General features: G+C 44.8%; 1 protein-coding gene across 1 annotated transcript in view; it reads right to left on the bottom strand.

Moving 5' to 3' along the window:
• PINX1 (PIN2 (TERF1) interacting telomerase inhibitor 1) overlaps window positions 1-27,156 on the bottom strand; it is a 61,333-nt gene extending 34,177 nt beyond the window's left edge. Inside the window, exons 1-6 of the mRNA XM_064709947.1 lie at window positions 27,123-27,156; window positions 20,095-20,204; window positions 18,259-18,351; window positions 17,861-17,939; window positions 14,062-14,154; window positions 11,479-11,555 (exon numbers count right to left, since the gene is read on the bottom strand). Coding sequence (XP_064566017.1) covers window positions 11,479-11,555; window positions 14,062-14,154; window positions 17,861-17,939; window positions 18,259-18,351; window positions 20,095-20,204; window positions 27,123-27,141 — 471 coding nt within the window. The 5' untranslated portion in view covers window positions 27,142-27,156. The remainder of the gene's footprint in view (window positions 1-11,478; window positions 11,556-14,061; window positions 14,155-17,860; window positions 17,940-18,258; window positions 18,352-20,094; window positions 20,205-27,122) is intronic.
• Window positions 27,157-27,583: the final 427 nt, after the last annotated feature.

Raw genomic sequence — 27,583 nt, 5'->3', positions numbered from 1 at the left:
TTGACCACAACAAGAAGTTTGTAGCAATTACTATTTTTGTACCTGCAAATATTCATTGCAAAATACACAAGCTGACAATTTGAAATTAAAATATATTTTTTAGAAATTTTAAGAAAAAGAAATTGTGTTTTCTGTGAACTAGAAAACATTTCCTAATTAGCATTAGCCTTTGACTACCTTGTACTACAGAAAACTTTCTTCTGCTCCCAAGCTCAGATATTTCTTTGTAAAAAATATTGAGAATAAATAATTTTCTTTCAAGTATTGAAACACTGAGTGACATTTAAATTCTTCAATATTCTGGAAAACAGGATTTTAGGGCATGCAATATTTTTGATCTTCCCTTCATTTGTTAAAAAACAACCTGTACCACACAGGTGACACAGGATCAGTGTTACTGGGCTGGATTTTGATGTCAAAAACATTTCCCAGCACTTGGGAAAAGTCAGCTCCTGGTGAAACAGAGCAGGTTTAAAATAAATCCCAGTAAATAAAAAATGAAAAATTGAATGCTGTGGACAGGCAAACTTCTCAGCCTCTGTCCACTCTACTATTTGGGGTGAAATTATCTTTGATCCTGACTTTTTGTGGGAGCTGAAAGTTTACCCAACACATGCTGGATTTTAACGCCAGTTGCAAGGTGGCCACCAAACCACCCTGGGAATTCTGGATCCTGAGGGACTCCAGAACTTTCCACCAGGATCATCAAAGCAGAACCTTTGGGAGGTCAATCTCCAGGCTACAACCAAGAATTTCTGAAGGATTAATGATCACAGACTGTGATGGTGTTCACAGGGGTCTTAGGATGAGGGAAGAGACGAGGATCTGATTCCATGTTTCAGAAGGCTGATTTATTATTTTATAATATATATTATATTAAAACTATACTAAAAGAATAGAAGCAAGGACTTCATCAGAAGGCTGGCTAAGAATAGAAAAAGAAAGAATGATAACAAAGGCTTGTGGCTTGGACAGAGAGTCTGAGCCAGCTGGGCTGTGATTGGCCATTAATTAGAAACAACCACATGAGACCAATCACAGCTGCACCTGTTGCATTCCACAGCAGCAGATAATTGTTGTTTACATTTTGTTCCTGAGGCCTCCCAGCTTCTCAGGAGGAAAAATCCTAAGCAAAGGATTTTTCAGAAAATGTGTCTGTGATCACAGACAGCAGCACCTCCTGCTCCAAAGCCAGACCAAGCTCCAGCCTCTACTCCCCACACCCACTGGGTTTATAGCGCTGTGAGTCTGCAAATCCAAACACCCTTGGGCACAACCAACTGTCCCCAAGGAGAGAAGGGACAAACTACACACCACAGATGGATCACATCCCTTAATCCAGTGCAGGGAAGACTTCAGACCCTGCTGCATGCATGGAAATTTTGGGATCTTTTCAGCAGAATATCCAAACTCTGTCCAACCCCACAAAACTCTTGAGTTTTCTGTGGCTGATTTCAGTTGTTATCATGGAATGGGTTGGGTGGGAAAGGACCTTAAATCACCCAGTTCCACCCCCTGCCATGGTCAGGGACACATCCCACTGTCCCAGGTTGCTCCAACCTGGCCTTGGACACTTCCAGGGATCCAGGGGCAGCCACAGCTTCTCTGGCCAACCTTTCCAGGGCCTCCCCACCCTCACAGGGAAGGATTGATTCCTTCCCAATATCCCATCCATCCCTGCCCTCTGGCAGTGGGAAGCCATTCCCTGTGTCCTGTCCCTCCATCCCTTGTCCCCAGTCCCTCTCCAGCTCTCCTGGAGCCCCTTTAGGCCCTGGAAGGGGCTCTGAGCTCTCCCTGGATCCTTCTCCTCTCCAGGTGAGCACCCCCAGCTCTCCCAGCCTGGCTCCAGAGCAGAGGGGCTCCAGCCCTGGGATCATCCTTATGACTTTAACATTCTAACAGGTCCACAAGTCCCTGCTCTCTCCTCTCAACAAATCAAACCAGGACAATATTCACCCGTAATTCCAAATCTGAGACCTTTCCCACAGCATATCCCATGAGGGAGAACAGCAAGTCCTCATCACCAGGATCCTGACATGGGACACAACTTTCAAAGCTGATGCTGAAGCCACCTGAGCAGAGAAGGCACCACCTTCCCCCTGCATGATTTGTCCTCCCCATCATCCTCTTCCTCTTTCCTTATCTCAGGGATATGCACAGTTATTAACAGAAGGTCAAATTAATGACATTAATCAGCATTTTTGTCACATTTGTCCCTCTCTCTAAGGCAACACCATAATTGTTTAAAGGAAACACGCTGGGATTGATGGTGGTTTGCAGAGGGAGGCTGCAGATTTAGTGAAAAACAGACAGTGGATTTCTTAACCTTGTCTTAATCTTGGGAAAACTCAAATAAACCCAAACTAAATTCAAATGGCCAAGTTTGCAAACACGCCAGGGAGCTGGAGAGAGCTCAGAGAGGACAAAGAACCAGTTTGGACACTGGTGGGGAATTTTACCACCAAGTTACTGTCCTGCACCAGATATTTCTCCTTACTAGAGAGTTAAAAAATCAAATTTTCACAGCTGAAGAAAGAATGATCCAGCAGAGAAGCTGAAATACTGGATTGGAAGTGGAAAAGCTTGTTTCTTTAGATTTTAAGCACTTTCTCAGGCTGAATCATTTCCTTTGCTCCAGCTTCTGGTTTGTTTAACCCATCTGAACCAACCAGCAGTTTCATAACCAGTTTGATGAGGCAAAAATCAGAAGACACCCTTGGAGGAAGGTTAGACACCCTTTAATGACACTAAGTCAGCAAAAATCAGATTGCTGTGAACACCCAGTCCTTGCAGGCTGCTTGAATAGATGGAGGTAATAAAATGTATCTAATCCCTGATTTCTGAGAGAGACCAAGCTGCTGTTTCCCACAGCAGCATTATCCCCACAAGTTGTCAGCCCAAATTCCACTTCTCCAGACACAGGAATAAGTAAATTCCTGCCCCAGGGAAAGCAGGGCAGGGAGGGAGACCAACTCATCATCAAGAACTTGCCCACCTGGCTTAAAAATCAACAGGAAGCCACCTGCTTACTTCACACTTCCATATACAAATCCTGTTATGATAGGATCAAAAAAAGGTACTTTTCCTTGTTTTGAACTGCTGCACTGCAATTTTTTTTTCAATTTTTTTTTTTATTTTTAAGGAAAGCTCTTTGATCAGACAAATATTTTTAAAAGGAAAAACAAAACAAAGCTGGTCTATAAAGCTCAGGCTCATGGCAAGGGCTGCTTGGGAGGAAGGGATTACATAGGACAAAAAATAAGGTGAGGTTTATTCCCTAGAAGCCAAACCCATGTTCTTAGGTACTGGTGTGTTACTTTCTCACATAATACACAGTTTAAAAAAGAGAAAAAAAAGACAATTGCAAGAAAAAAAGCACAATTAGGATTTGTTTTGAGCACCCAGTTAGGCAGCTATGCCGAACATTGTTTTGTGGTCCCTTACACGATTCCACTGCTTTAACCCTATTTACCTCATGGATAAAAGTGTTTCTAAATCACATTTTTATGCAGTTTCATTTAGAGCTGGATTTCCTTCCTTCCCCTTTTAATTTTCTTTCTTTTCCCCTCATTTTTTCTCTAAATCTCAGTGAAAAATCCCACTGGAGAACCACCTTTGCAGGATAAAGTGTTATAAAATATACAGATGACAAGGTCCAGCACAGAAATGCCAAAAGCCAATAGGAAATCAGCTCAGTTAAAGCCTTTTACCAACACAGATCTGCCTCTTACACCACAGATTTTCCCCAATTATTTCATCAGATCCATTTATGGATATATTTATTTGTCCATGCAGTGCCTGAGGACTGGATATGACCAACTGAGCAACCTCAGGATTTTTAAATGACAAAAGCAACTGAGCCATCCTGATTTCAGACCCACTCAATCTCAACACAAAGTCATGTCAATGATTTCCTCTTTTTGAGAGGGGAAAAAAATTACTGATTTTTTTTCTTCCAAAAAAAAAAAAAAAAAACAAAAAAAAACAAACAAAAAAAAACCCCAAAAACAAAAAAAAAAAAACAACAAAAAAAAAAACAACAAAAAACCCCAAAAAAACAACAAAACACCCAGAAATACTCCAATTGTGACAAAGTTCTGATTGGCCTTTTCCTCTCACAAACTACCACAGCCTAAAAGCTTCCACGATGCAAAAAAAAAGCAAAGGCAGCAAAAATCCACCTCCAAAAAACACACAGCACAGCTTTCACACCAAGTGTAGTTAAAAAATGACTAAGTTTTCTTGATATATGAATTTGTGGATAAACCATTTATCAATGACCTGTTTACCTGTGCAGCAGAGTCCCTCAAGCAGAGGGCCATGTCATTCCCCTTTGACTGATTAATTAGCCAATCAAGGGATATTTTTCACTGTGAGGCAGGATGGGTTATTCCAGCTAATGCCTGGTCTCTAATGGTAACACATTAAAGCCAACTTGGCTCTTTAAGCCTCTGGAAGTGACCAAAAGGGAAGGAGAGAAAATAAATCAAGAAGAGCTCCCCCCAGTTTTGTTTCTGTTCCTTAACAACCCCCCCAAGGAACAAATGTGGAGGCAAGACTTCTCCAATGAAGAGAAGAAGAAAAAGCACCTTTACTTCCAGATTGGGAGATATCTCCTCCTCTCCCTCTCTCCTGATATCTGGACAGCAATAATTTATCCTCCAGTTGATTAACAAGGTGCTTATAGAATAGGCAACAAAACATCAATACTTTGCTCTTCCTCTTTTTTTTTTATCAAAAGCACAACTAGGACAGAATGCTGGGTAAAGGAAATTCTTCCTGGTGTTCTTGAAACACTCTCATATTCATGGAAAAATATTAAATATAAGGCCCAAATTAACACCTTGAGCCTAATTAATTTTATGATTTGCTATGTAGGACGTTGCAAGTTACCAACTCAAAGCTTTAGAGCTTTAGATCAGCTTTCCACTGGTCTGTGCTGCCAGATTTGCTCTATCTGTACCAGCTGTGCAGGGGGTTGGAACTGGATGAGCTCTAAGGTTCCATCCAACCCAAACCATTCTGTGGTTCTGTGATTTAGCCCTTCAGCTGTACTGTCCTGCTGTCACCAGCCTGCCCTGGCTGCTCCTCAGGCACAGGAAAATGCCTTGCACTGCTCAGTGCTGGCAGAATCTGGTTTGGGGTTGTTTTTTCTCTTCTTTTTGACCCTTTTGGCTGTTAAGAGTCCATGGTGGGGTGCAGAGCAGAACTGGAGAGGCCAAAGTTCCTGCAGAAGCTGTAAAAATCCCTTGATAATAATCACAGAATGGTTTGGGTGGGAAAGGACCTTAAACCATTCCACCCTTTTCCACAGGCAGGGACACCTCCCACTATCCCAGGTTGCTCCAAGCCCCATTCAACCTGGCCTTGGACACTTCCAGGGATCCAGGGGCAGCCACAGCTTCTCTGGGCACCCTGTGCCAGGGCCTCACCACCCTCACAGGGAACAATTTTTCCTCATATCTCATCTGAACCTCCCCTGCCTCATCTCAAGATCATTTCCCCTTGTCCTACCACTTGGGACTAAAATTCTGAAGGAAGTAAAATGTGCTGGTTGAAGCAGCAGAGGTTTCAAAGATATTGAGACTCCAAAATATTTCATGACTGAACAGGGAAGGCCAAGAGATCCACGTGCACAAGGACAGGGATTCCTGCATGAGCTCATCTTCTTTAGCCACAAAGAATCCAAACAACCACAGGAATCCAACTTCAATACTGGAGCCACTCACAGAACAGTTTCTGGGAGCTGTTTTACTTAAACTGATCCATCTCTGTCCATCCCAACGGGTCTAAAAGTGTTAAACTCATCTTTTTTCTTGGCGTCACTCACTGAGGAGCTGGGATTTCCCTCAGGAGACTCCTCCAGTGCCCTGCTGACATCACTGTGAGGAAGCCTGCTGAAGAGTAAGTCCGAGTCTTCCTTTTTCTAATTGAAGTTCTCACCCCCCAGTCCCGTTCCTGGCTTTTGCCTACTCTGATTACTGTCCCTTCCCTTCCTCTGCTCCTCCCTCCCCATGACCCCCAGGTATTTATAGGCAGAGAGGTCATCTTTTTTCTGCCTCTTTTCTGAGATGAACGTATCCAGTTCCTCCACTCTCTCCTTCTAGGACATGCCCTCTAACCCTGTCTCCCATTTTACTAAATCCTTTTGGACTCTCTCCAGGTTTTTGATGTATTTTTTTTTTTTCTGTTCTGCTTCTCAGTCCCAAATACCTCATGCTAACTGTGGTCTCTAAAGCAGAACAGTGAAAAATCTGTGTTAATTTGTAACTCATTTTCCTCTTCTGCAGGCTTTTTTTCCCTTCCCTGACATTGCCAAAAAAGGGTGCAGCAAATTAATTTATGTGCTAACCCTGCAACAAATTTGGTCACAGGTAAAAAAAAAAAAAAGATTTAACTTGCAACTTGCCTAAAAGTCACAATTGTGAAACCCTACAAACACCAATATCATGATTGGCATTTTGCAGAGAGAAAGTTGAGGTGCAGGGAATGGTATCACTTCACCCATAACTTCAGGGAGCCCAGGGCAAAGCCAGACTTTAATGGATTTTCAGCTATGTCCCTTAAGATTAGCCAACATGCTTTTCTGATAAGTGCTGGGAAATATAAATCAGTTGAGGAAGTTCTGCAAAATGTGTCAGAAGACAATTTCCTGATTAAAAAAAAAAAAAAAAAAATGAAAAAGCACCAGGGGTGGACAGTTCCATTTCTAATGCCTAACAAGGAAGAAATCACTGCAAGCCTGAGACTTTCGGGCTACTTGGATTGGGTGGCTGAAGGGAACTTACGCAGGTTTCCATCCAAGTTACACAAACTTGGAGGAAGCAGATTACTCATGGAATGGCCTGATCCATGCATGTGTGAGATGGATGCAAAACACTCAGGTTTTTATGCATCTCCAACAAGGGTTTGAGCAAATCAGAGCTGCTTCCCCCAGCCCCCAGAGTGAAATCAGTGCCAGAATCATGTTGTTCAGCAACCAAGTTGGGACTGTCTGCAACTCATTCCCAAATCCTCAGCTTCACTCAGGAGCATTTTCTCCAGTGATAAGGCTCCATCAGGAAACACAGCTGGATGGAGGAAGGAAATTCTGAGAAGCAAAAAAAAAAAAATAGTGGGGGTTCCAGGAAGTTCAACCAGATAGGAACTAATGGAATTTGTTTTTCTGTCTCCCCAGCTCCCAGTTGTTCCTAAGCAAGTGAGAAAATCACGGGGAAAAGTGGTGGCAAAAAAACAAGTCTGGCAGATCTTAGCCTGCAAAACAGGTCCTCACTGCAGGTCTCCAGAGAGCATCATAATTACAATTCAATATTTTCGATCACTTGCTCTCCCTGGGAAAAACTGCAGACGTTTTCAATTTAGGTCCACTCTGAAGCCCAGCCATTGTTTTCTTCCCCACCTCGTTTTTTTGACTTGTATTTTTTTTTTCTGTTTTAAACAAAGGTCCCTGTGTAGTTTATTAAGGAGGTTTGAGTTGGACACATGATTTATCAAAAATAATTTTTAAAAAAGGACTGTTATGTTGAACATTCAGGAGAATTAAAGGTTGCAATTGCCTCTGATTAGTAACACATATCCCAGGACCATCAAAACAACAGCATTGTAGTTTTATTACTTCTAGAGAAACTCCTTTTGACCTTCGGGGGCAAACAGCATTTCCTTCCACATCCTTTGCAATTCCCCTCTTTTGCAATCTTTACAGTCCTCTGGCCAACTCCCTCTTCCTTTGATAAGGTAGATAATCCAAGTTTCAGCATTCCCCACTCACTGCTGCAGAGCTGGTGTGGAACCAGAGAAAGGATCCATTACCAGGCCAATCCCTGGCCACTGAGACAGATAAAAAGGGAGTTTGAGATCAGCCCCACAGTTCAGAGAGCTCAGACTCAGCTCACACAGAGCATCTCCTGTCAAAGGCTCCTTGCACAGTCAAGATCATGGAATGACAGCTAATGACCACACTGGAAAAGAGTGGGCAGCACTGACTGGAACAGTGACACATCTGATTTGCTGAGACCCTGTTTATCCCTGCAGCAGTTCAGGGGTGACAGATTTTTGACAAGCACTTCAAGAGCCAGGATTATCTTCTTGGTCCAGAGACCATCACTGAGCCTTGAGTTCTCCCACTAATTCCCATTGGAGCATAAGCACAGATGGAATTCCCTGTGTTTTGCTTTTTTCTTCTCTTTTCCTAACCTCTACAGGTAGTTTGGTGTGACACCAGCCAACCAGCCAGGCCTAATGCAACAGTGGGGAGGCTTAGAATGGATTTATGAAAAATTTCTTCATGGAAAAGGTTTGTCTAGGACTGGAAAAGGCTGCTCAGGGAAGTGGAGGAGTCACCATCCCTGCAAGTGTTCAAGAAATGTGGCTATAGTACACGGCTAAGTGGTGAACAGGGTTGGAATTGAGGATTGTAAAGGTCTTTTCCAGCCTTAACAATTCCATGATCTCTTCTGCCCCTTAAGTGACCTCTTTTATCCACCACTGAAATTTTTTCATGGGTTTAAACTGGAGGCATTAGGGAAGGCTGATAACCAGAACTCTGGACAAACTCCTGAAGAAATTGCCATGCCACCCCTGCTCTGAGCAGGTGACTCCTCTGGAGATGTCCAGGTCTCCTCCAGCCCCAGCAATTCTGTAATTCTGTGAAAAGCAGTTCCTGTATCTTCCCATGAAGTTACACTCACGTTTTTCTGATCCCAGACAGAAACAAATAGAAATAAGGGGAAAAGATTTAAGATGAAAATCTCTGTCAAAAGATCAAGAGTGGAATGGTAGCTCTGTTGGGGTCATTCAATGCACATCAAATGTGTGCTGAAACTGCATCTCTGAGAACAGAGGAGGGAGATGGTGCCTCAGAAAGAGCCTCAGAGACAGGACTTGAAGCTATAAAATCATGGAATGGGTTGGGTTGGGTGGGACCTCAGAGATCATCCAGATCCACCCCCTGCCATGGGCAGGAGACACCTTCCACTATCCCAGGTTGCTCCAAGCCCCATCCAACCTGGCCTTGGATACTTCCAGGGATCCAGGGGCAGCCACAGCTTCTCTGAGCAACCTGTGCCAGGGCCTCCTCAGCCTCACAGGGAAAAATTCCTTCCCAAATCCCATCTAATTCTGTCTTTTTTAAGTTTGAAGCCATTCTGTGTCTTCCCAGTCCTGTAAATGTCTCTCTCCATCTCTGTAGTCCTTTCAGTATGCAGGCACAATCAGCTCACAAGTTCTCTCTCAGTGAACAATCCATTCCTCAGTCTTTGCCCACAGCTGCTCCATCCCTCTGATCATCTGGTCCTCCCTGGATTTCCAACAGCTCAGGGTTCTGGGCTGGCTCCACTTCCCACCACCCCCAACCCTTTCTCCAGGGCTGCTCCATCCGTTCATCCCCAGACTGGATTGATCCCAGGGGTTGCCCTGATCCAGATGCAGCACCAGCACTTGGTCTTTTAAAATCCATGAGATTCCTGTGGCCACTGCTCCAGCTTTTCCAGGATCAACAGGGGAACTTCCATGGATCATCTCCATTGCACCCACAGCTGGGAACCTGCAATCAGATTCATGGATAGGAGCAGCTCTGGCTCCTCTGGAAGTATGGAAATACTTATCCTGTCACCAAGGAAAGCAGCCCAGGGCTGTAGGAGCTGAAATTTGAAGGGAACTGGGGTCCAACCTACAGGAAAACCCAGGGCTCTGCTGGGCACCAGGGCCCTTCCTACCTCATCTCCATGTAAGAACAACTCAATTCCAGGGGAATGGCAGCACCCTCCTGCTCCTGCAGGAAGGAAATTCCTCAGGAATTTCAAACCAGAAGGCAAACACAGAGAATTCCTGCAAAGCCTCACAGGGCATTTCCCTCTGTGCCACCTTAAGGAGCAGGCCCCAGAACATGATGGGAAGGGATCATAAGAGTTCATGGGTGCAGTGCAATGAAACTGCTCAGAGCTGGAGGGCCTGAGCAATGCACTTCTGTTCTGTGCAAACTCCACAGATCTCTGATCCATGAAGAGAAGGAGAAGGGGGAGCTGGGGGAAGCAATTGTGCTGCCTCTGGCTTCCTCCCCAGAAGACAACAATGCAGCTCCAAATTCTGTGCCCTCCTGCCTGGATTTGCATGAGGAAATTTGGGTGCTTAGGAGGGAACAGTCTGTGACTTTTCTGCCAGAATGTTGAACCATTTCAGGAAATCTGCACAGCAGCCATCAGCCAACCGCTGCATCTGTCAAGAGGATTGGCAAAAACATGCACAAACTTAGACACCCTTCATAAAATCCATGTGATTTGCAGTGTTTATCCACCAAAGAGCAACTGATCTGCAGGAAAAAGTCCCAGAAGAAGCAGCTTTCTAACTCTGAATTTCAAAAGATGTAGAACATAGAGAGAAAACAATACCAACTATTTGAGACAACTCATGAGTGGGCAAAATCTGCTCCCTCAACCCCAGCAGTGCTGAGCAGATTTAAATCCCAATTTGTCCCTTTAAATCCCAGTTTGTCCCTTTAAATCCCAGTTTTGCTTTCCATAGTTGTGACAGCAAGGGGGTCACGGAGAAGGTCCAGGGTGTATTTATGTGATCAGAACCAAGAGGGATCCCTGGTACAAGTTTAGCCACAGGATGTGAGAGTTCCAACAGCTCTCACAGACAAATTCCCAAATCCTTATTTCAGCTCCCAGTGACCTGCAGTGAAGTTCCACAACAACTTCCAAGAGCACAAGGAGCAAGGTGTCACACACTGCAGGGTATTCCAGAAATTTCCACTCCATTTCAAGCCCTATCTTTCCCTTAAACCAGAGATTTACAAGAACTTGGAACCCACTGGACAATTCCTGCAATATATTCATTTCTGCTTTTCCAGATGTTATTTTTTCCAAAGAATTTTTCTGCTTATGTTGGTCATGTCACAGTTATTTTATCCACTGATAGAGCTGGTCTGTGCTCTGCAAGTGAAAATGCTAATTAACACATAAATAAAATAAAAACCGGTCCAAACTTGGATCTCATTACCCAAAGTCCGGGGAAAGGTCTTCTAATCAAATATTTATCACTTTTCAGGCCACTTCTGAATCTTTTGCAGCTGCTCAGCCTTTCCAAATTTTTATGAAAACAAGGGCAGTTTGTGGAGATTGCCCAGTTGCTACTGAATGCCCAATTTTATTTTGGATATTCATGGATCTTTCACAGAATCATTTAGGTTGGAAAAGACCTCTGAGAGTATCAAGTCCAACCTCTGACCTTTCAGGTCAAGCAAAATTCTTCTTTGGGATGTACATTTCCTACCAAAAAATTAAAATACTGGAGTTCCCCATCTCCAAAGAAGTTATATCATGATAATCCACAAAAACAGGGATTAAATTTACTCTTATTTCCTTAGTATTCAAGCACAGCACTTCAAGTAGAAAAAACAAATTGGCATAAGACATTTGGACATTTTGTTATTGGGATAATAAACAAGGAAATAAGAGAAAGGAGAAGATTCTTCTTTACCTGGGTCTTGGCACTCTTCTGCCTTCTCCCAAAAATGCAGGACAGGTCGTGTTCAGTGCGAGATGAGAGATCCTTACCTGGAAGGGGGAAAAGAGAGGGAAACACCCCAAAACCTTCACACCTGAGGATGCATTTTGGTAACAGGTGACCCACAGACAGAGAGGAACTGCTCTTGGACATAAACAAAAATCAGGAAGTCCAGGTTGGATGGGGTTTGGAGTAACCTGGGATAGTGGAAGGTGTCCCTGCCATGGCAGGAGGATGGAATTAGATGAACTGTAAGGTCCCTTCAGTCCCAAATCATGCTGTGGTTCTATGCCAAGGCCACTAAATGAAGGTACACAAGAAGAAATGTGTGTATGCATTTGGATTCTCATGAGGATTCCCCATTTCTGACAGAATTAGAGAGTTACAGCTCCTCCACACAATGAAAAAAGATCCACTTTTACTCAGTGGGGACTTTTCTCTGATTTCTGATGTTGCTCCTGAAAAGCAAAACCTCCACCTCTGCCACCCACTGGGTTATTCCAACTCAAAAGTACTTAAAGGGTGAAGCAAAGATTTCCAGGAGGGCCATTATTCCCATCTGATTGTGGTGAGCTGGATATCAGACATGGAGCAAGGAGAGGGAAGCAGGAGAGTGTGATGTGATATTCAGAGATACAGGCAAGGGTTTAACCAATTCCACAGTGCAGGAGTTGTTGAGTTGTCCACTGGCTCTGTCAGAAAATTCTTTTGGAAAAGGTCAGCAAAAGTTAAAGAAAATTAACCCAGACAGGTCAACTTGTTAAGACTCTGCTGGGGTCTCAGTCACTTGAAAATCAGTGACCTCAAAATGAATCTTGTAATGGCCAAAAAAACCCAAAACAAAACAAAACAAAAACAACAAAAAAAACCTCAAAAAAAAACTCAAAAAAAAAAAAATTCCCAAATCTGACTTCTTCTTTTTCCTAGGATCCTTAACTGTCCCTGGAGGGTAAAGAGACACATCAGCCTAGAGGAGCAAGTGTTCCCCAGCTTCCTGCTGCCTCACTGCACTGCCTCAAAATGGCCTTATCCAAGCAAGCTGGAAGTGACTGGGGCTGCTCTCAGCTTTCTCTTGGCCAAGGCTTGGAATGTGACACCTAAAATCCTCCTGCTCCCATTTTCAGGCTATGCTTCCTTTCCGTGCCTCCCCCTGGACATAACCCCCATTTTTCCTCTAACAGAAAACCAGCTCAGCTCACAGCCCCAATCTCCTGCAGCATCACAGGGGAGCAGCTGCTAGAAAAGCAGCTGATTTAATCTGAACTTGGGGTGTATTTCCCAGACCCAGGGGTGGCTGTTCCTCCAGCAGAGAGGCTCCAAAGCAGCCCCGGGAGCGGAAGCCGCGTTCGGTGCCGTCGCTGTTCCCTTCTCCCCCTTTTGTGTGAGCTTGTCTTGTTTAGTCTGAAAGGAAGCAGGACTGGATTCAACAACAAGGGCCACGACACCATGAGCCTTTCTCAAATAACTTTTCCTCTTTCTCTGAAAAAGGACAATTTCCCTGTGTCAGCCACAGAAGGTACAAGCAAATGAGGGGCTGCCTTGTGGAAACGTGACCAAACAAATTGGGGATATTGTGAATATGAAAGCCTTGAGCTGTATTTTACATGCTCAAAAGACACTTCTTTTTTTCCTCTATATTTAGTAAAAGGTTAAATCCAAATCAAAATAAATCCTCTTTGCTCACACAGGCCACGGCCTTTGTACTTGCAAGCCCTGAACCAATTTAATTGTTTAATGTCATAAAGTGGCAGGCTCATGTTAACAGCTTGGACTTCAAGGTCGAATTATTTCACCAAAACTCTCAAAGCCTGATATGAAAATTTGGCCTCCATTCAGGTATCAATTAGCTCTGTTTTAGCAGAGGCATTTGCTGTCAGAAAACATTACACAGAGCTTTCAGTTTAATAAATCAGCCATTAGTGGAAACTGATCCTATCCATGCCCTGAAATGGGCACACACCGTGTGAAAGGGGAACAGAGCAAAAGGGAAAGGACTCAACAGCTGTCAAGGGCCAGAACCTGGCCTGACTGAAATAATGTCATCACTCCAAGAAAGAAAGAAATTACTAAACTCTACAAATTCTTGACAGTTTTTCTGGCTGCCCTAATTTATCCCATGAAGTACCTGGTCGATGTAAGAGGGCTTTCCTCTGCCTTCATGCAGGTTTAATCTGATCCCTGATCCCATCCACATGATCCCTGAGCGGGGGTTACTGGGGATTGCAGGGTTAGTGCCACACAGATGCCCAAGTCACTCCCATCTCACCTTTGCCTTCTGCTCCCATCCCTGCCCACTTGGAATATTTGCTGCTCCTTTATTCAGTTCCTTCACTAGGGAATTGTTTTATTCCCAACATCAGCAGCCTAAGGCCACCCAAAATTGCCCAAAATAAAGAGGAACAGCAACATTAGAGCTTTAAGCAAGTAGCTGCAGGGGAGTGTTTCTAAACCCAGGTTTTACTTGCCAAATTTAGACTGCACAAGGCAACAGATCACCTTGAGCAGGGTTTGCTCTAATCTTGGCCAGGGCTTATGAAACAACAAAACTCCTCTTACCTTTGGCAAACTTCATATAATGGACACGTTTCTTGGAAGATTTGGATTTTTCTTCGAGGCTGAATGTCTTTTTCTGCTTTTTCACTGAGGACTCTAAAAAAAACAGACCCCAAGCAAACAGAGTCCAGTTCTGTTAGAGGCACTTAAGCACTAAATTCAAACATCAGTGTAATTAACTTTCTCACAGAATCAAAGAATAATGAGGTTGGAAGAGACCCCAAAGATCATCAAGTCCAACCTATGCCCTCTCTCAAAATCCAGTCAACAACATATCATAAAGTATTACTGAAGAAAGCACTCTTAAGTTTTGTCTGAAATATGTCAATGCTTGATTTTTTTTTTGCCCCATCCCCTTTCTTTCCCATTTCCAATAAATGTAATTTGAAAATGCAGATACAGGTACTCCAGGTCAAAGGTAAATCCATCTCTGTGGTATGAAAATAATAATAGTGCTGTTTTTCATAGAGTATCTCCAGCACCAGAGTCTGAGAAAGATGTAAGAAACATTAGAAATATTGACTGAGCAGAAATAAAAAGGGGGGAAGCACAGGATTTTAATTTCTAACCCTACACAACATACCTTTATTTGGACATAAGCTGATGCATCTGTGTAAGGAAACTGAATGGTGACAAAGCTTTTCTGTCCCTAAGGCCAGCTAGAACAAATTGCCACATCCCTATTATCTCATTTTCCAGGCTTCCAGAAGAGGGACTGCATCTAAACTGTCCTCTGGGAATGGTTTCTGGGGCTGGCTCAGTCCCAGAGTCACTCAGCAGTACTTTGGGAGACTGTGAGCAGGTTAAGGCCACGTGAAGGATTAAGCTCACTATTAAACAGCACAGAGATCACGTTCCTCTTCTGTGGCAGGTTATTTTGGGGGTACAAATGTTCTCTTTGCAGCCACAGAACCTGCTAATTTACAAAACATTGCCAGAAAGAGAGAACTAACCTGTAGTACAGTTAATGACTGCCTTACTAGTCTTGAAAAGAGGCACCACAGGAGTCTCTGCTCTGTAACTCCACAGAGGGTTACTATGGTGAGGTGGTTTTTTTCCTGCCTGTGGGATGGGTAGGGAAATCAACCCATACCCTGAGGGCCAAGTTGAGTCACCTTTTTCACATGATCCCACCCTGGAAAGCTCTGCTGCCCAAGCTTTTCTGACACTGGAACTCCAGCATTTCCCTGTTTGAAAGGCAGTACCACCTGATGAATCCATGAGGTAAAACTGAAATCCTCAGCCTGCAGTGGGAGAGCTGAGGGCCAGCAGGCTGAATCCCAGTCTCCCACACTAATAGGAAGATAAAGGACGAGCAAATTCAGTTTGTAACAAAAAAAATCCTCAATAAAAAGGGTCTGTGGGAAAAGTAAGGATCACAACTAAAATATCCTGACAACCATGCAGCACTTTGAGCCTGGTTTCCAATCTCCTGGTAGCAAAAGGAGCATTACACAGCAAAAGGTTTCCACAGAGCCTTCCTCCTCCACGTTATTCCTACAGGGAAAGGGGCAGCAGCACCGCCTGCTGCCTGCAGGGAGGAATTTCACTACAGAACGTGCAGGCACTTGCAGTGGGCAGGGAAATACATCCCTGTGTCTTCCAGGGGCTGGAAAATCCTCTGATAAACTGAGCAAGCGCTGCAGAGGTATTAAGGTGCTTTTTAAAGCAATTTAGTCAGGGAAATACAAGCACCAAAGTGGCATTTCTGCAGGAAATGTGATCAAGGTGGATGTACCAAAGCACTGCAGGGTGTTGTTCCCACTTTTTATCCATGGGAAAGGGACAGTCACCACCACAGAGGATCCCAGCAAAAAAGCCAGGAATTATAAAGTGGTTTGGGTAGGAAAAGACCACGGAGTCCCAAATCTCTTCCACTTTTCCAGGTTGCTCCAAGCCCTGTCCTTTGACACTTCCAGGGATCCACAGCTTCTCTGGGCAACCTGTGCCAGGGCCCCACCACCAGCAGCTGAATTTCTTCCTAATATTTAATCTAATCTAAACCTGCCCTCACTCAGTGCCCAGCTAGGGAAAACAAAAAGGAAAAGACAGCTAAAGCTACAGACACTGAGGGTATCTGAATGCTGGCATCAACCTCCACGGGGCCCTTCCTTTCCAACCTCTAATTGCAATCCAGCTCTGGCAACTGCACCGGTTCTTTAAGAACAATGAAGTTTTTCAGCTGACTTTTAATGCAGTTTGAAACTGGAGGGGGGCCAATAATGTTACATTTGCTCCTGCAGCACAGCTGCAGGGAGAGTCTTTTCCTGGATGAGTTTTGCCAGCTTCAACAATTGCAAAAAAAACAAGTTTCAGAGCGATGCCTTTCTGTAAATCACCGAATGTGACTCTGACCTGGAATTTCCAAGGTGCACCCAAATTTGTTCTCAGTGATTGAAAACTTGTCCCACCTCCTAAAAGAACCAAAGGAACTGAGTGAAACAGGGAGAAGTAAGAGCTCTCAAGGGTCACTTTGCATGAGGTGACCCAGGGAAGAGAGCAGAGCTTAGGGCCAAGCCTTGCTCCCTGAACCTGCCTCTGCTGACTCACTGCGGCCCTGGGCAAGTCATTTTGGCTCCCTGCTCATCTGCAGGTTTCCCACCAGTTCCACCTCCCTGATCTTCCCAGGGCTCAAGTTGCAACTTGGGCAGGATTTAGTTCTCCAGAGAGACAGGAACTTGTGGAATTTCCCCATGAAATGCTCTCCTACCTCTCCAGGAGCTGAGTGACAGCACCGAGTCCTGGGTGGCCTCATGATTTCACAAGGACAGCTTGCACAGCAAGTTCAAGAAGATGTTTTGAGGCATCAGGCTCAAAATTTTAATCCTATTACTCCAGGATTAGAAAACTTCCTTGCTAACTGGTTTTCCTCCTCTTCTTTCTACATTTTTCTCTCGTAGAAAAGTCAGTGCTCAAAGGTTAAGAATGAATGAATGAAGAGTTGCTAAATTCACTAATCTGGCAATTCTGCCCCAGCAGCACAAGGACAAGCTGTGTCCAAACAGGAGCCTTTGGTTTAACAACACTCCAGAGAGGTGTTCAGACACAAAACCAGAGTTTAAACTGCATTTAACTAAAGGAGAGATGATAAATCACTTGATAAACCAATTCCTTCTCTAAGTTCACACCCATCACAACTTCCTAACTTCATATGCACAAAGCAAGGTAAGTTTGTAAGAAGCATTTCAAAAATAGAAAACTTTAAAAATAGCCCTTTTGGGAAAGTTTCCCCACTTGTGTGCTCAACACCAGAGCTACAAAAATCACTTTATGCCACACTCAAAGCAGAGACGTAGAACTCTGAGGCAAAAGCTACAGAGCAGCTCTCCATGGACAGGAAAAGGAGGTATTTAAGAAGCCACTGGAGCATGGAAGCAAAGTGTGACAGTTCATCAGCAAAAGGAGGGCAAAGCATTGCAGTGCTGAGTGATTGTGAGCCTTCAGACAGAATCTGGGCTCTTTATGAAGAAAGAAATATTCCTCTAGGTACAGCCCAGGGAAAATGTCTCAAATATTGTGATCCTGGATGAAATAAACAGGTTAAACATTTTATGTTTTCTTTCCTCAAGAAAAAGCCTTTCTTTGAGTGCTGAGAGCAAAACTGATCCACTGAGATCCACAAATCCATGCTCATGGATGGCAACACATCCTTTGGCTCCTAGTGATTTTGGGGAAGGAGTTCTCAATCCTATCCAAAATATTATTTGCATCACAAACTGGGCCTCAGGAACTTTTTAAAGACACAGAATGGAAACTCTGCTTCAGAGCTCCCAGCATCTGATTGAGCCAAGCATGAACCTACCTGTTTCACCCTGTCCATGGCAGTTATTCAGCTCAGCCAGAAGCTGGTTGAAGTCATCCTGATGAGCAATCCAGTTGTCCTGTAAATATCACCCACATGAATACAAGGCAGAAGTCTTCAGAAATAACACAAGTTTTACAAAACAGATATTAAGACTCTTAGAACTAAATTAATTGGTTATATCCAATCCTTGTTGGTGGGAGTGGTAACACCAACCACAGCCCCTACGGTCACCCCAAAGTGAAATGAAATTAAAAGGGTTGTCTTGGAAATCCTAAACAATCCTGTTTGGTACATGCTACCAGCAGCTGTGACTACAGATTTCTCTAATATTCCATTCAAATAATTGTATTTTTGCTAAAATGGGATCCATTCCCTGCCCTGGGTCCCGTGCTCACCTCATGATTGATGGTAGCTCCTAATCCCAGCACGTCATTTTTCACCTTAACCCTGATGTGTTCTGGATTTCCTTGCTCCTGAGCCCCGAGACCCTAAGGAGGATTTGAGGGTAAGAATGTAAGGATTTCACAGCAGCAATTTGAGCTTTTGGATTGTGAGACAGTTCACAAGGAAATACAGCAAAAAAATAACAACTTCCTGTTAGATTGCCTGCTTGTAGCTGAATTCATTCACAGGCATTACCACACAACACACAAAGTTTTTTTAAATTTACTACTTAAGCCTCCAGCAAAGCATTATAAACACTAAAATAGCAACAACATTAAGTAGTTGGGTGATTAATCAGGAAGCCACCTGACATTCCTATGCAAGCCCAAATTGTTTACAGTTTTCAAACAAGACTCTACATAAGGAGAACGTGCCTCACCCCAAAAATGTCTCTGCCACTGGGAAGGGTAATGCAAACGAGGCAGATCCACATAGAGCACACAATCCAAACCAAATTTATATGGAAGGAGAGCAGGCAGGGGAGAAGCAGGGCATTCACAACTCCTTCCACCTCATAAGTGGATGAAAATATTGGAGCAAACAACTTTGGGGCTTTTAATATTCAGCAATATTCAGGTCCAGGGTTATCTTTCCAACTGTATGGTCAAGGCTAAAAATTAACAGGCAAAGCTTTGGGTTTAAGACTTTGTTCCTGGTATTGATCTGCTTTTTGCCTCATCTGTCACAAATCAACAGCCAAATGTGTTGGAATTAATAAACATTTATAAGGTGCTGCAGTGGAGAGAAGCCCTGCAGACACATCCTGGGATATGGAAGATTCGAAGGGATGAGGCCTATTTAGAAAATGCTGTTGCTGTTACAAACAAAGAAGAGTTTATTTGGTCAATGGAGTGGAAAATTTGCCTTGGAACTTCTGCTGACTTAAAAGTATGGAAGCAAACAGGACACCTGGCCACACATCCTTCCCTGACCCAATTCCCCATTTGCAGGATTGTTGTTAAGCAGCCTAATTTCACTGCCCAGATGGGCTTTTGCCCCTTAATTGGACCAAGAGAAAGTTCCATTTGCCCAAGATTGGAATGGAATGGAGACATAAATCCTTCTTGTACAACTGTTGGCCAGGAAGATCCACTATCTTGAGTGGGAAATGTTGTGAGACAACTGAGGCAACAGTTTAAATCCAAAAATAGGTTTTAAAGCATTTACATAATTGAGAATGATCCTAATTTTATGCCTTTTAAGGAAAGTCTGGAAGAGGAAATCTAGAAGAATAATTAAAGGTAGTGGGGGTTTTGTGGGGATTCTTGTCACTAAACACTCTGATGTGCAGCCCCAGGTTTTGCTGAGGCACCTCTGTGGAATTAAACCTGCAGTCTGCAGGTGTCTGTGCTGACCTGGAGGTCTTTATTAGTGCCAGAAATCAGTCCCCTCACCCACAGGTCCTGGCTGGAGCTGGGAAGGGACACAGCTCACAGCATTTTGGGGGTTCAATGAACAGATCAGAAAAAAAATCTTAAAACTGAAAGACTAAATAAGTCACTGGAGTTATTTTAAAGAATATCAAAAGCAGGGAGAGAATTGAGGGTTTAAAGGTAGCTTAAAACCTTTAACCTGATTATATGTTCCAGCTCCTGCTCTCACTTGGGAATTTAGATTGTCAAAGAATGGAGAGAAGCTGGAAAGCAGGAGAGGCACAAACAAGACTTTGTAACAAAGTGTAGAAATCTATCACTGCTCAAATTCCCTGTGCACTTAAGAGAATACATCAAAACTGTCCCCTGGCAGTTTTAGACCCGTCAGCTACACTGTTCTCCTTTAGATCCTACCTTTCCTTTGGACCAGCCCATCTTTTCCAGCATCTTCTGGCCAAATTTGGAGTCATCGTTGCTCCAAGCGCTGTTCCGTGGATCCACAGACCACTTCTGCTTTCTCCGGGCTGCAGCAGGAAGGGAAAATTCACACAGGCTTTAGTGGCATTCCCAGAGAGTTCTTGGCATTGAATCAGTCAAATTTTTGCTCTTCATTGCAAAAAAAACCCACCCCAGAACTTATATCAGACATGACAGATTTTGGGGGTTAATTTTACTAAATGAAAAAACTCACCAACAACAATAAAAGCACAGTGAAAATGTTAATTATTAATGGGAAGATGCCAAAGTGGGATTGCTGTGGAAGTTGCTGTCCCTCAGGATGGGCTGCAGTTTAGGGAAGGCTTTAAGGATTAACATTTAGGTGTGAATTCCATATTGATTCCAATTTTGTTTTACATCTGGCTTCAGCATGGAGTCTACAGAGGAGGAAATTATGAAGCTGCTTTCCCAGTTCTGGACAAAATCAATTCTCCAGGATTCCCTTTAACCAGAACCCAGAAATTTTAATATGTGGCTTCCTAACAAAAGCCAAATGAAAAATCCAATGTAAGTGATCAGAGAAAGGGAATGACAGAACAGAAAACTGTGGGATTTCAGCTTTTGGATTTCTCAAAAATGATTTATGAGGAAACTGAAAAGCTGCCAGAAATTATTGCAGGAATTAAGAGATCCAAAGAAGAATCAAAGCTCCTTTGTCCTGTGTGGATTCCTATAGAAATGACAGATTCCCAGACCCACATGTTGCCTTTCCCACCAGGAAGAGCTTCCTTGAAATCAAGGAAGAGCAGCCAGCCCAGTTAACCAGTCACTCCACGTGTGCACCTAAGCCCAGGCAGGAAGAGAACCTAAATAAACAAGACAAACAAAGAATGGGAGACAGGAAGATCACAAACTTCATTAAACACCATGGGAAATGCTGGATCAAAAATGACTTTTTAACCCAAGGCCACACAAGGCAGGGAGAAGCCAAATCCAACGAGGTGTTTTCAATGCAATCAGGAAGTCATCGTTCCCTAAAAGACAAGATTTGGGATTTGGGCCAGAGGGATTGAATATTACAGGGATGTTTGACTCATTTTTTTGCCCAGTTTTGTTTCATTTTTAAGGAACTGAGACTGTCAGAATTCAAGGTGGGGGCTTTTTTTATCTTTACTTCCGAAACTTTGAAGCTCCAAACGGTCCCTGAACAGTTTTTAACTGGGTTAAAGGCCTGAGGGCTGTGAGGGGAATCCAAACTTTGCCTGGTTCACTTCTCTACAGGAAACAACTTATTAACCTCAGGGGCTGTGGCTGCTCCTGGGTCCCTGCAAGTGTCCAAGTCCAGGCTGGATGGGTTTGGAGCAGCCTGGGATAGTGGGAAGTGTCCCTGCCCATGGATAGGGGTGGAATGGGATGAGCTTTAAGGTCCCTTCCATCCCAAACCATCCTGGGATTCTGTGATTATTCCCACCAGGAAACCTTGAGAGCAGCAACTCCTCCAAGCCCTGCCCGTGGTGCCAAAAAAAGATGGGGAACCAGCAGTGTGGTCTGTAATTTTAAACTCCCAAATAAACTGGGATTCCCTGCTGCCCCATAGAGAACCACAGGGCTCAGCCTGGAGAAAAGGAGGCTCAGGGGGGACCTTGTGGCTCTGCACAACTCCTGACAGGAGGGGACAGCCAGAGGGGTCAGGCTCTGCTCCCAGGGAACAGGGACAGGAGCAGAGGAAGTGGCCTCAAGTTCTGCCAGGGGAGGTTCAGACTGAACATGAGGGAAAAAATCCTTCATGAAAAAGGTGATCAGACATTGGAACAGCTGCCCAGGGCAGTGGTGGAGTCCCCATCCCTGGAGGGACTTCAGAGCCCTGTGGATGTGGCACTTGGGGACATGGGGCAGTGGTGGCCTTGGCAGTGCTGGGAGATGCTTGGACTTGGTGGTCTTGGAGATCTTTTCCAGCCTCAGTGATTCTGGTTCAAGGGTTCCAGCAGATCTTACATTCCCCAGCTGAGCAGCTGCCCTTCTTTTCAATCACAGCTTCAAAAGTGAATTTCTGTGGTTTTTCCTGAATATTTCTCCCTATGGACAAGACCCTGAGATGTTTTACTCCCCGGAGGTTGTTGGTAACAAAGCACAAGGGCATCAAACTTGAAATTAAGAGACATTTACTTTCCCAGCACTTTCAATCTAAGCATTGCAACCTTCTTAGCTACACTGTGGGATTAATCCTCATGTTTCTGCCAGGTTAACATACTCTGAATTTTAAATAGTGTGAGTTAGATGCAGGAAAAAACCCCAAACAAACTTTCTTTCATCTTTAGAGAAGTAATTAAGAAAGCCAGGAACAGCTCCATGCTATCTACAGAAAACATAAAATCATCTTCCCTTTCCAAACAACAAAATCCACTAATTAGTCAATAATTTATCAGAAATGTAAATTTGTTCACTGATGTCTTTAGAGTGGGCAAGGAAACCAGGTACAAGATTCAGCTCCTAATTTAACACCAGTTTTCTGGGCTGCTTCAAAAATGATGCCACAGACAGTGATGGAACTCTGGGAGAGCAGCACCATCCAGTGGAGAAAATCCACATTTCTTTAGTGAATCACAGAACCACTGAGGTTGGAAAATATCTCTGAGATCACCAGGTCCAAGCACCCCCCAGCACTGTCAAGGCCAGCACTGAGCCATATCCCCAAGTGCCACATCCACATGGATTTTAAATCCATCCAGAGATGGGGACCCCTCACTGCCCTGGGCAGCTGTGCCAGAGCTGGACAACTCAACTCCATCACTCAGATATTCTATGATCTGGAAAAGATCTGTTACTAATCCCTTTTCCAAGATGAATTCTATGCCTGGAGCATGTTTTTAATTATAATTTATGAAATTTCCCATCCAAGCCCCTGCTGTGTGCCAGAGATGGTCTGAGGGGGCACAGGAAGGACAAAGCTCTGGAACCAGGCTGGGAGAACTGGGGGTGCTCAACTGGAGAAGAGAAGGATCCAGGGTGACCTGAGAGTGCCTAAAGGGGCTCCAGAAGAGCTGGAGAGGGACTGGGGACAAGGGATGGAGGAACAGGACACAGGGAATGGCTGCACACTGCCAGATTGCAGGGATGGATGGGATATTGGGAAGGAATTGTTCCCTGTGAGGGAGGTGAGGCCCTGGCACAGGGTGCCCAGAGGAGCTGTGGCTGCCCCTGGATCCCTGGAAGTGTCCAAGGCCAGGCTGGATGGGGCTTGGAGCACCCTGGGATAGTGGAAGGTGTCCCTGCCCATGGCAGGGGGTGGAACTGGATGGGCTTTAAGGGCCCTTCCACTCCAAATGAGTCCATTATTGACATGTCCAATAAAAAATAATTAACAAATTCTGAAAAAATTACACTAAAGTTTGCACTGAAAATACCTTCAAGATTCCATGTGCAAATGCAGATTTGTTTCCCTAAAATCACACCTTTATTTCCCACTGTACACCATATTTGTTATTTGCATTGTCCATATTTCCTGCAGCTCAGCAAAGAAACTCACCAGACCCTGAGCTCTTGGTCAAGGGTGTTCTGTCAGAAATGGGGAGCCAAAATTCCCAATCCCCTCAGTGGCAAAACTGAAGCTCTTTGTTTCCAATATCGGGGAAATTTCAACAAAATTCACGGAATTATGGGATATCCTGAGCTGGAAGGGACCCACAAGGATCATCCAGTCCAACTCCTGGCCCTGCACAGACACCTCAATAACCCCCCCTGGGAGCATTGTCCAAACTCTCCTGGAGCTCTGGCAGCCTTGGGAATGTCACCATTCCCTGGGGAGCTGTTCCAGTGCCCCACATCCTCCTTTCCCTGATCTCCAACCCAAACCTGACACAGCCCCAGCCATTCCTGGCTCCTGTCCCTGTCCCAGGGAACAGAAATTGGAGCTGTCCCTCAGGAGAAGCTGCAGCCCTGGGGAGCTCTGAGGCTCAGAGATGGACACAGAGTTTGATTTAAGGCCTTGGACAAGGTTTAAAGCTTTAGAGTAGTGAAACAGACCCAAAATAAGAATAAAGATTTGCAGTTTAAGTAGAAATATGTTTTAAGCAAGTAGATATAGGCTTCATATAAGTGAACAAATATGCTAAGCAGGACAGCAGAAAAAAATTCAAATTTAACAATAGAACTGGTTGAAGAGTTGATAAAAAGTAGAAGATACAGCAGGAGTTTCTGTAGTTATATGATAGAAATAAATGATATTTATGATATCTATAATGACAGATATTATATTTATCTTTTTCCATGGATAGAAAAAGATAAATTGGGGTAAATCATGTAAAATGTAGCAATTGGTTATGAAGATGCTAATGAATCAGAAATCAGGATAACTAGAGCTTTATAAAAGTCTTATAAAAAGCCTTATAAAAGAAATCAGAAATGTGGATAATAAATGCCTTATAAAAGGCAATATAACTAGAATTATGGTTTCTGATGTGATGGGTTTGGATGTAAGAACCTCACAGTCCCACCCTTCCATGACTGATTTTGCAATAAATCATCTTTTAAACTCTTCAGTCCACCCCCTCTTTCTGCTAAGCAAGGTAGCAGAAAACAATTCAAATTTAACAATAGAACTTGTTGTAGAGTTGATAAAAAGTAGAAGATACAGCAGGAGTTTCTGTAGTTATATGATAGAAATGACAGATATTTATGATATCTATAATGATAGAGATGATATTTATCTTTTTCTATGGATAGAGAGAGAGAAATTGGGGTAAACCATGCAAAATGTAGCAATTAGCAATTGGTTATGAAGATGCTAATGAATCAGAAATCTGGAAAACTAAAGCCTTATAAAAGTCTTATAAAAAGCCTTATAAAAGAAATCAGAAATTTGGATAATAAATGCCTGATAAAAGGCATTATAACTAGAATTATAATAGCAATTAGCAATTGCCTATTATAGCATTGGCTATTGTAGTATTGGCTATTATAGTAGCAACATTATAGTAGCAATTAGCAATTGGTTATGAAGATGCAAATGAACTTTGTGGAAGCAGCTGATTGGATCAGAAATCAGAAATCTGGACAATAAATGCCTTATAAAAGGCATCATAACTAGAATTATGGTTTCTGATGTCATGGATTTGGATACAACAACCTCACAGTCCCACCCTTCCATGACTGATTTTGCAATAAATCGTATTTTAAACTCTTCAGTCCACCCCCTCTTTCTGCACTTGGTCCCCTCCTGAGCAAACCCAGTGTGCTTGGTCACTGCTCATTTGGTCCCTCCAGACCCTTCCCCACCTCCAAATCCTCCTCTGGAGAGTCCCCAGAAGCTGGAGATTGGCACAGGGTGAGCTCAGCTCCAGCTCTGCCCCAGAAATGACACAAGAACAAAACTCAAAAGCCACATCTGGCCCTGCCATGTCCCCACAGTGTCCCCAGCACCACACCTGGCCCTGCCACATCTCCTGGGTGTCCCCAGCACCAACACCCAAACCTGTCACATCCCCTAGCTGTCGCCAGCACCCACACCTGGCCCTGCCATGTCCCCTCAGTGTCCCCAGCATCTACACCCAGCTCTGCCACCTCCCCTGAGTGTCCCCAGCACCCACACCTGGCCCTGCCGTGTCCCCTGGGTGTCCCCAGCACCCACACCTGGCCCTGCCATGTCCCCTGGGTGTCCCCAGCACCCACACCCAGCTCTGCCACCTCCCCTGAGTGTCCCCAGCACCCACACCTGGCCCTGCCATGTCCCCTCAGTGTCCCCAGCACCTACACCCAGCTCTGCCACCTCCCCTGAGTGTCCCCAGCACCCACACCCGGCCCTGCCACATCCCCTCAGTGTCACCAACATCTGGCCCTGACACATCTCCTGGGTGTCCCCAGCACCCACATCCAGCCCTGCCATGTCCCCTCAATATCCCCAGCACTGACACCCGGTCCTGCCATGTCCCATGGGCGTCTCCAGCACCCACACCTGGCTCTGTCACCTCCCTTGGGTGTCCCCAGCACCCAACACACAGCTCTGCCACCTCCCCTCAGTGTCCCCAGCACCCACACCTGGCCCTGCCATGTCCCCTGGGTGTCCCCAGCACCCACACCCCCATGCTGGAGGTGTCTCCCCTCAAACACACGGCCAGAGATGGTCCCAAGCACTGACAGGATGAGCTGTCCCTAAAGGTGTCCAAGGGACATTCCCACTGCTCCTGCCCTGCCTGGGACACACAGACCCCACAAAGAACCCCCTGCACCCCCAGTTCTGCACCAATGTCCCCCTGGTACCCTTTTGCACCCCCTCATCCTCCAGGCCCCACCTTTTCCTTACCCTGGGACCCTGTGGATGCCCCTTCCTGCCTTTCCAGCCCCCAGATCCTCCATTTCCCACCCCCAGAGACCCCTGGAGCGCCTCCTCTGCTTCAGCCCCCCCAGCCCCTCTTTTCCTATGGGATCCCCCACACTCCCATCCCACCTTTCTCAGACCCCAATCTGGACCCCTGGAGCGCCTCCTGTGCCTCAGCCCCCCAGCCCCCCTTTTGCTCGGCCCTGGGATCCCCCACACTCCCATCCCGCCTTTCTCAGACCCCAATCCCCTCGTTCTCCAACATCGGGGACCTCCTGAGCCCCTTTTGCCACCCCAGACTGGGTCACCCAGCCCCAGACCCCTCCGATTTCCCACACCGAGCCCCTCTGAACCCCCATTCCCGCCTTTCTTCAACACCGGGAGCTCCTGAACCACTTTCCCACCATCCCGGGGTCTCCCCTCGCCATGACGCCATTCCCCTGACACAGGGAATCCAATTTCCCGGACAGAGAGACCCCTCATCCCACCTCTCCCAGTCCCTGCACGCTCCTTGCATTAACTCCGGAACCCCCCGAACCCCTTTATCCGGCCCTGGGACACCCCCGCAGCCATCGGGAGGGGCAGCGCGGCCCGGAGCCCTCAGGCAGGGCTGTGGGGAGGGGCTGAGGCCGCTCCCGGGGCACCGGCTCGTCCCCATTCCCGCTGCATTCCCGCCGGGATGGGCACTCACGCTCTGCCAGCATCGCCATCTTGGGGGCCTTTCTCTGTGCAGGGGACTTTGGTGACTACCGGCGCATAAAAAGGGCGGCGTGAGTAGCGCCTGATTTAAAAAAAAATTTAAAACAGGAGAGCGCGGAGGCCGCCAAAGTGAAAATTAGAAAAAAAAAGGAACATAAAGTTTGCAAATTTGCTACAATTCTAATGGTGAAAAATGCGTATTATATGATTGGCTTTTCGCAAATATTAAAATGAATATTATATGTGTTATGTTGGACAGTTATGCTGGATGATTTTTTTAAAATAGTGTGTTAAATACAGTTTTAGGTTATAGCATAATGTTAAAACAGAAACTATATATGTGAGATATTTTTTTAAGAAAGGAATGAGGTACTCATACCAGATAGCAGCCACAGGACACTTAAATCTTTCAGAGAAAGAGAATTTATTGCTCTATTATCAGAAGAAATGAAC

The sequence above is a fragment of the Zonotrichia leucophrys genome, chromosome 3, assembly GCF_028769735.1.
Source record: "Zonotrichia leucophrys gambelii isolate GWCS_2022_RI chromosome 3, RI_Zleu_2.0, whole genome shotgun sequence".
Taxonomy (NCBI): domain Eukaryota; kingdom Metazoa; phylum Chordata; class Aves; order Passeriformes; family Passerellidae; genus Zonotrichia; species Zonotrichia leucophrys.
The sequence above is the reverse complement of the archived record's forward strand: the minus strand, read 5'-3'. Positions and strand labels throughout refer to the sequence as shown.